We start from the raw sequence: 16,103 nt of genomic DNA, 5'->3' as shown, positions 1-16,103 counted from the left end.
TTTCTTCTTTATGCTGATGATGACACTAAAATATATAGAGCTGTTAAGAATATTAACGAGTGCTTGTTATTACAGGATGACCTAAATAGATTTTCTAAATACTGTATCGAAAAGTGTCATACTATGTCGTTTACTCGCAAACCCAACCCAATCTTGTTCAACTACACACTTAACTCGACTAGCATCGCCAATTCACATTCAACCAGAGATTTAGGTCTTTATCAAGACCCCAAGCTTCTATTTGATAACCATATAAACAAAATAGTACAGAAAGCCTCCAGGTCTCTAGGCTTTATCATGAGATCCACATCAAAATTAAAAAAAGTAAAGCCTATAAAAGTATTATACTGCTCGTTTGTGCGATCTATCCTCGAATATGTATCCGTTGTGTGGAATCCTTGTTACGACATCTACATTAAACGAATTGAGTCCATTCAAAGAAAGTTTAAAATTCCTTCAATTCAAAACTAAAACTACAGACTTGTGTTATCGTGATAGGTGCGTAAGACACCATTTTCTTCCCCTAGATTTGAGAAGAAAAATCACTGACTTAGTCAACTTAACTAAAATCTTAAACGGATCTGTTGATAGCCCGGAACTGGTTATGAATATTAGTTTTCGTATCCCCCAGAGCTTCTTCTAGACACTACCGACCTTTCTCGCTTCCACCGACCAAAACCAACTATCGTCAAAATTCATATTTTATCCGAGGTCCGAGGTCAATGAATGAACTGTGTCATAGCAACGATCAACTGGATTTACATCTAATGAAACCTGCAATAGTTAAAAACCTCATGGCATCTAGTTTCTTTGCTCCCTTGCCTGCAGAAGATTAGCATAGGTTTAATTTAATTATTGATTTAAGAGTCCTTATTCCTACAGACGAGCGTATTTTGTAAAATGCTTCCTTTTTCATTCAAGATTACGACGTAACTATTAGTATTTATTCAAAAACTGGTAACGTACTTAAATAATCGTTTCCTAAACTAGCGGCTCCAACAGTTCAAATTTTCATTTTCTCTTTTAAACCTCTTTTTTAATGAGTTTTTTTGGGAGTCTTTTCCAAATTTTGCAGTGAGATGTGGCGTTTCGGTTCTCAATTTTGCTGTAAACAAGAATCATTTGGTACATGAATGACTACAATTTGATTCAACATATCTCGTAAGAGGGGCTGGAATGATTAACAATCGAAAATTCATTTGAAAAATCTGATAAAATACCTTCCGAGTTTTCTTCATTTTTTTGGCGAAAACAGGGTTTTATTATATTTTTTTTCCACAAATTATACGCATATTTTGCTTTAAAAATAATATTATAGCAAACTGTAACTTTATGTTAACCTATAAAAAAAAATCATAACTATGGGACCTACATTGCCGTAAATTTATATTTTTTTAAAACACGTATAAATCACGCAGCAGCGACGCCCCGCTCTCAGTCCGCGCGCAGCGCGCTTAGAGGACGGACCTGTGCTCGATTGTCAGGCATTCGTTGCGATCGTAATCAGCTACGGAGTTCCGAGAAGTGCTATATACTGCGATTAGAAAATCTTAATAAAAGTTCATTTTTTACACTATGCTTAACAGACTCTCGCTTATTGATGGATTTTCAGTGGTCCTTTTTTTTATACTACGTCGGTGGCAAACAAGCTTACGGCCCGCCTGATGGTAAGCAGTATCCGTAGCCGATGTACGCCTGCAACTCCAGAGGAGTTACATGCGCGTTGCCGACTCTAACCCCCTCCCGCCCCTCGTTGAGCTCTGGCAACCTTACTCACCGGCAGGAACACAACACTATGAGTAGGGTCTAGTGTTATTTGGCTGCGATTTTCTGAAAAACGCATTTTTACTTGAAATTACGTTAGGGTTTGCATTTGCATTATTATTTTTGACCCGGATGAAGTCCAAGTTCTCATGATGGAGTCAGGAGTTGGTCACCAGAACTCCTAATCTACTCATTATAATCCCATCGTGTTTGGGCTCAAAAGATTTGCCCTGACGAACACCATCGATCTAGATGAGGTCCAGGGTCTCATGATGGAGTCAGGAGTTGGTCACCAGGACTCTTTATCTACTTATCATAACGCCATCGTGTTTGGGCTCAATAGATTTGCCCTGACGAGCACCATCAATCTAGATAAAGTCCAGGGTCTCATGATGGAGTCAGGAGTTGGTCACTAGAACTCCTAATCTACTCATTATAATTCCATCGTGTTTTGGCTCAAAAGATTTGCCCTGACGAGCACCATAGATCTAGATGAGGCCCAGGGTCTCATGATGGAGTCAGGAGTTGGTCACCAGAACTCCTAATCTACTCATCATAACTCCATCGTGTTTGGGCTCAATAGATTTGCCCTGACGAACACCATCGACCTAGATGAGGTCCAGGGTCTCATGATGGAGTCAGGAGTTGGTCACCAGAACTCCTAATCTACTGATCATAACTCCATCGTGTTTGGGCTCAATAGATTTGCCCTGATGAACACCATCGATCTAGATGAGGTCCAGGGTCTCATGATGGAGTCAGGAGTTGGTCACCAGAACTCCTAAACTACTCATCATAACCTCATCGTGTTTGGGCTCAATAGATTTGCCCTGACGAGCATCATCAATCTAGATAAAGTCCAGAGTCTCATGATGGAGTCAGGAGTTGGTCACTAGAACTCCTAATCTACTCATTATAATTCCAACGTGTTTGGGCTCATGAGATTTGCCATGACGAGCACCATCGACCTAGATGAGGTCCAGGGTCTCATGATGGAGTCAGGAGTCGGTCACCAGAACTCCTAATCTACTCATCATAACTCCATCGTGTTTGGGCTCAATAGAGTTGCCCTGACGAGCACCATCAATCTAGATCAGGTCCAGGGTCTCATGATGGACTCAGGAGTTGGTCACCAGAACTCCTAGTCTATTCATCATAACTCCTAATCTATTCATCATAATGGTAATTTGATGGTGCTTGTCGGGATAAATGTATTGAGCCCAAACACGATGGAGTTATGATAAATAGATTACGAGTTCTGGTGACCAACTCCTGACTCCATCGTGAGACCCTGGACTTCATCTAGATCGATGGTACTCGTCAGGGCAAATCTTTTGAGCCCAAACACGATGGAATTATAATGAGTAGATTAGGAGTTCTAGTGACCAACTCCTGACTCCATCATGAGATCCTGAACATCATCTAGATTGATGGTGCTCGTGAGGGCAAATCTATTGAGCCCAAACACGATGGAATTATAATGAGTAGATTAGGAGTTCTGGTGACCAACTCCTGACTCCATCATGAGACCCTGGACTTCATCTAAATCGTTGGTACTCGTCAGGGCAAATCTTTTGAGCCCAAACACGATGGAATTATAATGAGTAGATTAGGAGTTCTAGTGACCTACTCCTGAATCCATCATGAGACCCTGGACTTCATCTAGATTGATGGTGCTCATCAGGGTAAATCTATTGAGCCCAAACTCGATGGAGTTATGATGAGTAGATTAGGAGTTCTGGGGAGTTCTGGTGACCAACTCCTGACTCCGTCATGAGACCCTGGACCTCATCTAGATCGATGGTGTTCGTCAGGGCAAATCTTTTGAGCCCAAGCACGATGGAATTATAATGAGTAGATTAGGAGTTCTGGTGACCAACTCCTGACTCCATCATAAGAACCTGGATGGACTTCATTCGGGTCATAAATAATAATACAAACCCTAACGTGATTTCAAATAACACTGAAACTCTATAGCACTAATGTGCGCAAACGATTGGCATCTTGACTAGGCAGCATGGGTGCGTAGCCACCATGCCAATCGATACGACAACGAAACACTATCTGTCTCTCTCTCGTACTAATATGCACAAACGATTGGCATCTTGGCTGGGCAGCATGGGTGCGTAGCCAACATGCCAAACGTTTACGATACGACAAGGAAACACTATCTGTCTCTCTATCGCACTAATATGCGCAATCGATTGGCTTCTTGGCTAGGTATCATGGGTGCGTAGCCAACATGCCAATCGTTTACGATACGACAACGAAACACTACTGTCTCTCTATCGCACTAATATACGCAAACGATTGGTATTTTGGCTAGGCACCAAGCAAGTGTGTGGCCAACATGCCAATCGTTTACGATACGACAACGAAACACTATCTGTCTCTCTATCGCACTAATATACTTTATTTATACCTGCAGTCATTTACTAACTTCTTCATTTTCCATTGGTGTGAAAGAGACAGAATAAAGAGCAAGGGTTATAGTACACTCTGTAGTCTGTACACTTAGTAGTAGTGTACATAAAAAAAAAAACTACTGTGCATATAAAATAAAATAAAGAGTGCCCATATGATATCATATAACACTAAAATTAATGTTGCTTGAAATTATATTGAAAACTATCAAGATTATTCTAGTCTGCATTGAAACGCGCGTCGCGTTGCCGGCGCTCGCGTACCGAGCGCCAACGCCATCTATCGAGCGTTATTTCGTGAAATCAGAGAACGCTCCAAGGATTAAGGGCTCTTAAATAAGAAACAAATTTCTTCTTTATTTTCTCATAGCATGTTTTGGTGTTTGTAAAGTCTTTAATTTTGAGCTAACCTAACTGTATTATGACTACCTTTGTATCCTGTCTGTGGAAACCTGTAATTGGCTTCTCTGGTACATATTTATGTTAACCTAGTTTTAGTTTACTCAAGCTGTTGGTTTTCCGAATAAAATAAAATAATAAATAAATAAATATCGCCTTCTGTTGTCCCCAGACGCCGCCGGCGAACTACGGGCGGCAGATCGAGCGCAACACGCACGTGTACTCGTCGCTGCCGCGCGCCTCCGTGCTGGCCGCGGGCTTCGGTAAACAACACGCCATGGTGGTGGCGCGCGGCCGCGGCCGCTCCGTGCCCAACCTAGGTCGGGCTGCGTGCTGCATGCCCCGAGCCTGTGCCTGTGCTTTGTGACCAGGGGGCTCAGCCTACATGACAATCGTACATCTACAAAACCCGAACGTTTTGGGATGATAGATGGCATGAAAACTTGAAAAGTCACGAGGCTAGTTCCATGTATTGTTCAAATTTCGATTGGCGCTTACTATCAACGGTTGTCATTTTGGCAAGGTCCCCTGATCCCTGTACCCCGCCTGCATCAGCAGTTTGTTTATGTTATTTGCTTCGCCATGTCGGAATACTCGCAGTACGTACTGTGGCCGCGGAACGTTTTTTTTTATTACCATAATGTTACCAGCTAAGAAGTAAATATTTATTTTCCAGCAAAACATACAACATTTGTATGTATTACGCGGAAGTAAATAAATAAAGCTGCTTGTCAGTCGAAGTAAATATTTGAACTATTGAGACTACAGACTTATTGCTTAACATCTTGCGAAATACAGAAATGTAAAAACACATATTCTCTGAGTAGATCGCCCGACTTATATTGCACGGAAATATCTCATTAGATCCCCCAAGTTCAGGTAGTTATATTACTGAATTTGTCCGGATCCTTGGTCTATTGCCCGATTTGTTACTGGATTTGGTAGTTGTCCAGATTTAACTAATTTTTATAAACCAGCTAAATGTACGCTGACGACTTATAGCAACTTTACCCCAGAAGATTTTCGTGGATGCCAATATCGATTAAAAGAAAATACGGCATCTGTCTATTACACGAAACGGAAGTATTTAGTGCAGAAGGTATATGCAATGTAGACACCTATACTTACTAGTATATGTTTTATATTTTAGAAAGATTATGCCAGATTATTACCTGTGTGGTGCTTGGACTGCTTATCTTGTAGAAGTCAGCATCAAATAGAAAGTGACGGTTAAAGGGGTCAAATATATCGTAACAAATTCGTATTTTTATGGTAGTTTCCATTAGACATAGCGGCCAAAGTATTCATAAATACACCTTAGCAGCTCCAATATATATATTTGATGGTGACTGTACCAACAAAGGTTTGTTACGATATATGTGGCCACTTTGGCTGTCACTATCTATTTGACGCTGACTGTACTGTACGTAGTAAGAATAACTAAAACCCATACACATCACACAATGATACCTATTGCGTGTTGTATTGTTTCAAACATTTTCGCCGCCATTGACTTGATATAAAGTCAGTACATTTCGTGCCCCACACGCCACGACTTCATATAAAGTCGCGGTTTTGTTCAGGATTGTATACGAGCAATTTATGACGTGGGCGTGGCGTTGACGATACTTTATTACTTCATTGACGTGGCTGCGAAAAGTTTAAATATCTTGAGTTTCCCATAATATATATGTATTACGTTATGTTAAAGAAAATTTAGTATAGAGGCGTATTTCAAACTTATACCGAGGATTCAATTGAAAGGGAACCTAAATATTGGCGCATTTATTGGGCCGTTGAAGTAGGGATTTGCATCTCGTCACTTTATGAGTCAGGAATCCCGCCTTTGAACTCATTTCCGATAACCGAATGTATTCAATATCCATTATCAGCAAATTGTAAAATACCTCCGAGTTTTAGTATTTTTCGGAGAATAGTTGTGAATTACTAAGAAATAGTACCTACATTGTGCAACGGGTAAGTGAAATATTGAAAACGAGAGTCTATAGATTCACGACAGTCGCAGGCTGCAGCGAAATTAAATACTCGAGTTTGCAATATTCTTACCCCTGGAGATACACACAAAGTTTTTCGTCACACTCGTGAAGGAAAAACCAAATTTTAATAGCCTGGTATCGATTTTAGAGCAAATATGTAAAATTGATAGATTTAGTCGTTGAAATTGTACACCTTTTGTTACCTAATATTTAAATAACAAATATTGGTTTCTATTAGCACGTCTTCTCATCTTGCCTTTTAATAATGAGGTCGCAAGCGTGCGTCCCCGGTAATATGTGACAAGAAGAAAGAGTTTTTAAAAACTTAAAAATTCATCAATAAATTATGGTGGTAAATTATACAAAATTATGTATAAGAACAGTTTCAGCAAATGTTGTAGATTGTTTAAGTATCAAAATTACGTTGAAATTAAGACTATTTTCAGAGAAATTGTCACTTGTTTTCAAGTAATTCACGAAGATACGTGCCTCGTAATGTCATGTTATTAAAGGTTAGATTTGACAAATCTGCGCGTCATGGATGCCTCGAACTGTAGCTGGACATCTGATATTATTTTGTGCCATCCTCTTAATACTATACTATATCTACCTCCATTGACGCTTACGCTTGATACGTTTCATAATCATGGTATTTTTGTTATTGGCTGTTTAATGTTGTTTTAGGTTAAGGTATATACTTATCAGTGGCGGATCGTTCAAAGAACTCGATTCCCACCGGCTTGTCTAATTTCAGCCCGTTGAGTACTTTCACGATCGGTTTATGGAGAAAAGGAAACCAAAATTAGCTCCGGGTTCCCTACGAATATTTGTGACGCGCCGCCACTGATACTTATGTATGTCAGCCGTCAGTAGCCAGCCCCTTTCCTTGGCAAGAGGCTTTTAATGAACGTGTTTTATAATGGATAACACTTACGTGTTCCAATTGACAACTCAATTTAATGATGGTACATAAATCTAACCTAAGAACAGTAAGTTTTAGCAAAAACCATGCATATAATTTTGGTACAAGCTTTTATAGCTGATGTACGCTGAATAATCATCGAGGCGATTCTAAAAACCCCAAACACATTTAGGTTGTGTTGTTTCGTCACAGAGTTCCTATGGCCACCAGCTGTCTCGATCATCAGATCAGCTCAATGGTACCATAATATTGCATTGTCACCCGACTTAAATATGTATGCAAATTTCCAGCTCAATCAGAAATCGGGAAGTGGGTCAAATTTTGCTTCGAAGATTTGACCCACACTAACTAACATACTAACAGGGCAAGTTAAATAAAAGCTTGTAAAAATCTAGAGTACTTGGAAGTGCCACTATAAATGTTAAGTCCTATGAAGTAATGAGATTTGTAGGGGCAATGCTACACTTTTTTCTTTAAAAGTTTGTGCAGAGTAGGCTTAAACAGACTCTAGCTTTTTATCTTTGCGATTATAGCGTTTTTTCCATATTTTCACATATATTATATTAAGAAAAAAAATGCAACGTAATGTATGCTTTATACGGACGGCCGAAGACTGGAATTAGCATACCTACCAGTGGCGGCGCGTCACAAACATTCGTAGGGAACCAGGAGCAAATTTTGCTTTCCTTTTCTCCATGAACCGATCATGAAAGTACTCAACGGGCTGACGTTTAGACAAGCCGGTGGGAATCGAGTTCTTTGAACGATCCGCCACTGATACCTACTTACCTAAAAGGTTTAAAAGTACCAAGTCGTGAATCCAGAACAAAAAGTAAAATGATCCCGTTTATTTTATTGTAACTGACAGGTTTTTGAACTTTAACACAATACCATCCTCCGCAATGAACTAAGTCAATTTTAATCTTTCGTGCCAAATAATAAAAAAATAACGTGTGTACAGCTGAAAAAGAGGAAGCCATACCGCGCGGTAGCCCGTCGCCTTCTCTCCGAGACATGCGCTCGCGGCTCGGCAGCGGCGGCGTGCGCCTCGAGGGCGACGAGCTGCGCTCCTCCCTGCGCGTCCACACGCCGAGTCGCCGCCCACCCGACACCATGCCTTGGTACGTACAGTACTGATGTACTAGTGTACATAATGCGCGACCCGTCGCCTTCTCTCCGAGACATGCGCTCGCGGCTCGGCAGCGGCGGCGTGCGCCTCGAGGGCGACGAGCTGCGCTCCTCCCTGCGCGTCCACACGCCGAGTCGCCGCCCACCCGACACCATGCCTTGGTACGTGCAGTACTGATGTACTAGTGTACATAATGCGCGACCCGTCGCCTTCTCTCCGAGACATGCGCTCGCGGCTCGGCAGCGGCGGCGTGCGCCTCGAGGGCGACGAGCTGCGCTCCTCCCTGCGCGTCCACACGCCGAGTCGCCGCCCACCCGACACCATGCCTTGGTACGTGCAGTACTGATGTACTAGTGTACATAATGCGCGACCCGTCGCCTTCTCTCCGAGACATGCGCTCGCGGCTCGGCAGCGGCGGCGTGCGCCTCGAGGGCGACGAGCTGCGCTCCTCCCTGCGCGTCCACACGCCGAGTCGCCGCCCACCCGACACCATGCCTTGGTACGTACAGTACTGATGTACTAGTGTACATAATGCGCGACCCGTCGCCTTCTCTCCGAGACATGCGCTCGCGGCTCGGCAGCGGCGGCGTGCGCCTCGAGGGCGACGAGCTGCGCTCCTCCCTGCGCGTCCACACGCCGAGTCGCCGCCCACCCGACACCATGCCTTGGTACGTGCAGTACTGATGTACTAGTGTACATAATGCGCGACCCGTCGCCTTCTCTCCGAGACATGCGCTCGCGGCTCGGCAGCGGCGGCGTGCGCCTCGAGGGCGACGAGCTGCGCTCCTCCCTGCGCGTCCACACGCCGAGTCGCCGCCCACCCGACACCATGCCTTGGTACGTGCAGTACTGATGTACTAGTGTACATAATGCGCGACCCGTCGCCTTCTCTCCGAGACATGCGCTCGCGGCTCGGCAGCGGCGGCGTGCGCCTCGAGGGCGACGAGCTGCGCTCCTCCCTGCGCGTCCACACGCCGAGTCGCCGCCCACCCGACACCATGCCTTGGTACGTGCAGTACTGATGTACTAGTGTACATAATGCGCGACCCGTCGCCTTCTCTCCGAGACATGCGCTCGCGGCTCGGCAGCGGCGGCGTGCGCCTCGAGGGCGACGAGCTGCGCTCCTCCCTGCGCGTCCACACGCCGAGTCGCCGCCCACCCGACACCATGCCTTGGTACGTGCAGTACTGATGTACTAGTGTACATAATGCGCGACCCGTCGCCTTCTCTCCGAGACATGCGCTCGCGGCTCGGCAGCGGCGGCGTGCGCCTCGAGGGCGACGAGCTGCGCTCCTCCCTGCGCGTCCACACGCCGAGTCGCCGCCCACCCGACACCATGCCTTGGTACGTGCAGTACTGATGTACTAGTGTACATAATGCGCGACCCGTCGCCTTCTCTCCGAGACATGCGCTCGCGGCTCGGCAGCGGCGGTGTTTAGTTATGTATGTTTGATTAGTCTTATTTGTATGTCATACGTAATTCCAGGCAAACAACAGACGTGCGACAATGGGACTGCGACACAACCTGCGGCTGGCTGGAACACCTCGGGCTCGAGAGCTACGTGCCGGCGGCGCGCGCGTGGCTCGGGCCGCTGGAGCGCGGCGCGCTCGCCGCCGCCTCGCACTCCGCCATCGAGAAGGAGCTCGCGCTCAAACACCCCATGCACAGGAAGAAGATCGTGCTGGCGCTTACGGATTTGTTGGTGAGTGGAGTAAAGTTAGCGTTGGTTAACACTCGAGTCCTCCGCTGTAAGACTCTACTCATTGTCAGTTGTTCTTTTACTTAAGTTTTTTCGACTTGGAGAGGTCCTTATTTCCTTATTCTTATTAGAGACCCTGAGTCTTTTGTAGAGACTTGAGCTCTTTTTGGAAAACTCTGAATGATTTTACAAAAAGTTCAAATACGTCGTTAATATAAATTCATGAGTTAGACGAATGTAATGAACGAGCGGCTGGTTATAATTCTTCGCATGCCGACCGCGCGCGGGGCTGGGTTCGATGCGCAAAATATGGGCGGAGTGCTCACCGCCACAGCGCAGGCTACCGACATGAATGCCGGTCCACCGTGTATAAATACTGTGTTGCAGGGCGGGCACGGGGACCCGCTGCTGACGCTGGCGGGCGCGCTGGACACGGCGTGGACGCTGCGCTGGCTGGAGGACGTGGGCGTGTGCGGCGCGCGCGCCGCCGCCGCCGACGCCGCGCTGGACGGCCGCGCGCTGCACCGCCTCACGCACGCCGAGCTGCACGCGCACCTGCGCGTCTCGCACGCGCTGCACGCGCTCGCCGTGCGCCGGGGTACGTACCGACACGTGTCACACACGGCGCCGCGCTGCACCGCCTCACGCACGCCGAGCTGCACGCGCACCTGCGCGTCTCGCACGCGCTGCACGCGCTGCACGCGCTCGCCGTGCGCCGGGGTACGTACCGACATAGATTCTGATATAGATCACATAGATACGCACGGTTCCATGCTGTAAGTTGGCGGTTAAATACGTACGATCACGCGCAACACCAACATTTAGTTTTTCGTGTTTTGCGTGTCATTCTTGAATTTTACCTAATTATTTTTTCCTATCATGGCATTTGTAATTCGACTATAGAATTATGGAATATATTTTCATCGTCAAAAAACATGAAAATAACAAATAATCTCATTTTCAGTAGCCGAGTCCACACAGAGCGAACATACGCGCGAGGCAATTTCCTCACGCACAACACGGCCATTGTAGACGTGCCTCGGCCGAGTCGGCCCATTCGGGCGAGGAAAACTCACGCGCCGCCTCGGCCGAGGCACGTCTACACTGGCCGTATTGTGCGTGAGGAAATTGTCTCACGCGTATGTTCGCTCTGTGCGGACCCGGCTAGTCACTCGGTTTGATTTATTACAAAAAAAAACAAGGAAAAAGACGGTCAAAATGTAATGTGCCCTCCTGTGTCTCGTTGCCAATTCAAGGGTTAAGTCCTGCCGATAAAGATGTTTACCAGTATAGTTCGTGTCATCCATGATAACGCGCAGATTTAATTGTCAAATCTAACCTTTAATAACATGACAATACGCGTCGTCGTGAATGACACGATATATAACGGATATGACGATCGTTGTTGTGTACGTAACAGCGCGGTTAAGACAGAATCCATCTCTTTCAATCGTCAATATCAAAACGACACAATCGTTGTGCAGGTATCCAAGTGCTGCGAGACAACAAGTTCAACCCGGACACCATGATCCGGCGCGCGGCCGAGGGCGGCGCGCAGGAGGACATCGCGCGCTGGTCGTCGCACCGCGTCATGCAGTGGCTCAAGCAGATCGACCTGGCCGAGTACGCGCCCAACCTGCGCGGCGCCGGTCGGTACCCAGCCCCTAACGTCGGCCGCTGCTGCCCGTGCGCGGCCCAGCAGCATTGAGTGTCCGCGAACATACCAGGGCCGCCGCGTGGGGCGCTTCTCTGTCCAAATAAAACTTTAATGCCCATCATCCTACCACAGTCAGTGTCATTATTAAATCGGTCACTGACAGCACATTGAGGATCGCGTCATGCGGTGTAGTGACTTCAGCAGATTGACTTCGCGTAGTATGCACAAAGCAATGCTTAGCTTGCACCTTATAATAAAATAGAATTCATAACGAATTAATTTCCAAGTCGCTGTTGCCGCGAATTCGACAGCGTGGTAGGTTTAGTCTGTATTAGTTTCCGCCCTCCACAACAAAAAAAATCATCATCATCATCAAAATAAAGTAATAAAAAAAAAACAAAAATTGTTTCAGAAATTTTCAAAAGTATGTACGAACTATAGGGCAACAAGAGTTTTAGATTTAGGCCATAAGATGGCAGTGGCAGACCCTCCAACGCGCACGGTCTCTAAATGTGAGAGTAAAGTATGAACTGTATTATTTTATTGTTTGGTTTTCAGGTGTGCATGGCGGCTTGATGCTTCTAGAGCCCAGATTTACGGCCGAACTGCTAGCAGCTCTACTGAACATTCCCGCCAACAAGACTCTACTGAGGCGGCATCTTACGCAGAGGTAAATTCGATCTTAACTCATCAGAATTATGGTCGAATTTACCTTTTTTTAACATTTGTATAATTACAGGTTCAATGACTTGCTCGGCCGTGACGTCATTCAGCAAAAGCGGAATGCGGAGCAGACGCTTGGCTACCAGCCTCTAACGGCTACCACTAAGTATAAGGTATGATCACGAATAGGTAACATGGTTTGTATTTTTTCTTGTATAGTTTTATCTGCTATTTAAACATACAGTCAGCAAAAAATAATAGTTACGATATTAACAACACAACTTTATGATAATAGTATTTTATACAATCGTGATATAATAGTATAGAGTTTTTCAGTCGGGTACAAGCTGAGTTGCCTAAGTACGAGATTGAAAAGTTTGATTATATCACTATTGTATACAATACTTTTTCTACGAGTCATCTAAAATAATACTTTTTTTTACTATAAAACCTAAATAGTTTATGAAAATTGGTAAGTATCTTAGTAGACAAAAATGTAGTACAAAAGACATAAACGTGCGACTGTTTTCTCCCGCCGTGCGCCCGTTTATTCTTTTCTATGGGAGCGCGGCGGCACGTGATTGGTCAATTATTATTTTTAAAGTTGATAATAGCGTATCGAAATGAATATTATAGTTGAGTAGGGAGCCCATACATAAAAAGTATGCAATTATAGTTTGGTTTACGAAATCTCAATTCGACCATTACAGTCGACAAGTAGAAAATAGTTATTTACGATACAAGTGCATAAAATAGGAAATCCGCAACGAGTGGTGATAAATTAAAATCACGACCGAAGGGAGTGTTGTAAATTGACACGAGTTGCGAATTACCTATTCGCACGTGTATCGTACAACGTTTTACAGTACATATGGCTCTTTAAAGTTTCGATATATGCCCGGAAAGTGCTCATTCCCGCACGCATGCGGGAAAGTAGCACCATATGTGCTGTAAATACATTTTTCTCAAACTTGTAATGAAATGTTGACATGACTTACTTCAAATTAGGTCCGGAAATACTACATATCAGGTGCGATGAGTGATGATGATATGTAAAGGAATTTCATACAGCCTTACACACCTAGGCCTGTAAGGAAACCTTCTTTTGTTTTTTAACGTCAAATAATGGCACCTCTTGGCATTAAACTATAAAAAACCTATAAGCAAAATTCTGCCAGTATGCTTTTTTTTCATTTTTTTTTGTGATTTTTTTCTTTTTTGTGTTTGTTAAATATTATTTCAGGGGTTCAAAGGAGAACAAAAATTTCATTATTTTTGCGCTACGACGCACGGTTTAGGAGATACAGCCCCAAAAAGTTTTATTTTTTTCAGTCATGCAGAAATCTTTATAGGGCTGTATCTCCTAAACCGTGCGTCGTAGCGTAAAAATAATCAAATTTTCGTTCCCCTTTCGGAACAACAAAAACACAAAATAGAAAAAAAAAGAAAAAAGAAAAGAAAAAAGCGTAATGGCGTGCGTGGTAGCGCCAAAATAATTACATTTTTGTTCCCCTTCAATACCCCACGCACTGAATAACCTATCACATTAGGACATGAAACAATCATCATCATCATTATCCTATTTTTTTTTTAATTATTTCATTGCAAGTTTGAGAAAAGCACTATACAAATCTCGGCGGGAAACGGGATTGCCAGCCGCGTCTCCCTATCCGACCTCGCTACGCTCGGCCGTCTATATCTACTTGGCCTGCAACCCTTCGTTTCCCGTCCTCTATAGTAATGTACTATTTCAACACATTTGCTCAAAACGGCGTTTTTTTTTCACCGATTTTTGGCTTATAATCCTAGATATTAGCCGGCGCTCCCGGAGCCGGCCGGGCCCGGCAGGGAGCCGCGCCCGGCCGGCGGGCGAGGGGCGGCAGCCAGTATGACAGATGCATCACTGCATACTAACCGATTTAACTATTCAAATTTGAAAAATATGAAAGTTTCTTCTTTTTCCTCGCAAGTGTGTTGAAAAACGTCGTATGAAACGCATGTGCATTGGTCATTACACACATCGACTTTCTTATTGCGCGCTCGCTTGCAGTTTGCGCGCACAATATCTCATCTTAGCACATTTGTATCACAATGCACTATTGAACGACTTAACAATTCATAGTATTTTAATTTATTTAAATAGTATTTTAATTAAAGAATATCTTATTTAAAAAATCCTGTATACTCAAATTTGAACCATTGTAGGTACCAAAGAAGAGCCAGTTCTCCCTGAAGCGCAAGAAGAGCAAGGACGAGCTGGAGCTGGCGGACCTGGTGTGCCCGCTGCGCGACGACGGCTCAGGTGACGCTCCCGGCGCGGCGCCCGTGAGTCACTAACCGCACTAATACACTAACCTGACCCTGGCTAACTCCCAAACTTTACAAACGTGACACATTCTCGACATTCTGTTATTTCTATTAAATATATATACACGCAATATATATACGGCATAGAACACTCCATACATCAGTTTTCTTACTAAACCGCTTATTATTTTCGTAGTCGTTGTATCTTTTAATTAGTTGTAAGATTAAAATGAATTTGTTTTGATGTTTTTAAAGTAACTATGGTAAAAATTTCGTGTAAAAAGAGTGATAAAGATATTTCGGAGACGCCACCACACGAGTTCCGCCAAGAGAGCAACGATGCCCCAACGTTGGCTGTAATTGGGGTTAGTGAATATATCATAGAAAATTTATAATATGCGTGTATTCATTATGTAATTGTCACATTAACTAATATTATATAGGCTACCAGTTAAGTAATAATTGACAACATTTATATTTTCTGACCCTATAATTTTATTGGTTCTCTACATTTTAATTGACACGAGGAATACGCTAAAAGTTTATTTTTTTCAGTAGGAGTTGTATTTAATTTATAATACATTTTTTATGTGTACTTATTCTAAAATGACGTAACTCCAGTTCTACGCTAGAAGCTAGGTCTTATCTCAATAGAAAAAAAACATGACTTGATTAATCTAACGTTGTCTGCCATTATCAATGTTTTAAATTGGTCCGTTGTTGTTTTAAAACAATTTTGATAAAATAGCAGATTTCTACGACGATTTGGATACTTAAACGGATACTGATACATGAATACGATACCAGGCTTTCAAATATAGGGATACGACGGATAAATAGTTAAATACTAACGAATGTAATGTAATTAAATGTTTGTACCGATATCTTCGACGAATCATTTTTGCAGTAAGTAGGTAAGGGACGAAACAGTATTTGGTATACTTTGGAGGAGTATATACCTCATCGATCCATACGGCTTTGTCCATTTTAAAAACGATTAGTAGATAGTAACTTCATTATGTAAATACATTTCTCTTTGTTTTGAAATTCAATCAATACGTCGTATTTAATTGACAGCGTCAAATCCAATATTATGACAGGTATTTTTTTTCGTGATGAATGGCAATGGCATTTCACCTATT

At 43.7% G+C, this 16,103-nt stretch overlaps 1 protein-coding gene across 1 annotated transcript in view; it reads left to right on the top strand.

The window, feature by feature from the left end:
• LOC133517223 (liprin-beta-1-like) overlaps positions 1 to 16,103 on the top strand; it is a 36,577-nt gene that overhangs the window by 15,998 nt on the left and 4,476 nt on the right. Inside the window, exons 5-12 of the mRNA XM_061850436.1 lie at positions 4,759 to 4,906; positions 8,467 to 8,626; positions 10,121 to 10,337; positions 10,722 to 10,932; positions 11,819 to 11,983; positions 12,550 to 12,661; positions 12,731 to 12,827; positions 14,860 to 14,979. Of these exons, the coding sequence (XP_061706420.1) occupies positions 4,759 to 4,906; positions 8,467 to 8,626; positions 10,121 to 10,337; positions 10,722 to 10,932; positions 11,819 to 11,983; positions 12,550 to 12,661; positions 12,731 to 12,827; positions 14,860 to 14,979 (1,230 nt within the window). The remainder of the gene's footprint in view (positions 1 to 4,758; positions 4,907 to 8,466; positions 8,627 to 10,120; positions 10,338 to 10,721; positions 10,933 to 11,818; positions 11,984 to 12,549; positions 12,662 to 12,730; positions 12,828 to 14,859; positions 14,980 to 16,103) is intronic.

Source organism: Cydia pomonella, chromosome 4, assembly GCF_033807575.1.
Source record: "Cydia pomonella isolate Wapato2018A chromosome 4, ilCydPomo1, whole genome shotgun sequence".
Taxonomy (NCBI): domain Eukaryota; kingdom Metazoa; phylum Arthropoda; class Insecta; order Lepidoptera; family Tortricidae; genus Cydia; species Cydia pomonella.
The sequence above is the reverse complement of the archived record's forward strand: the minus strand, read 5'-3'. Positions and strand labels throughout refer to the sequence as shown.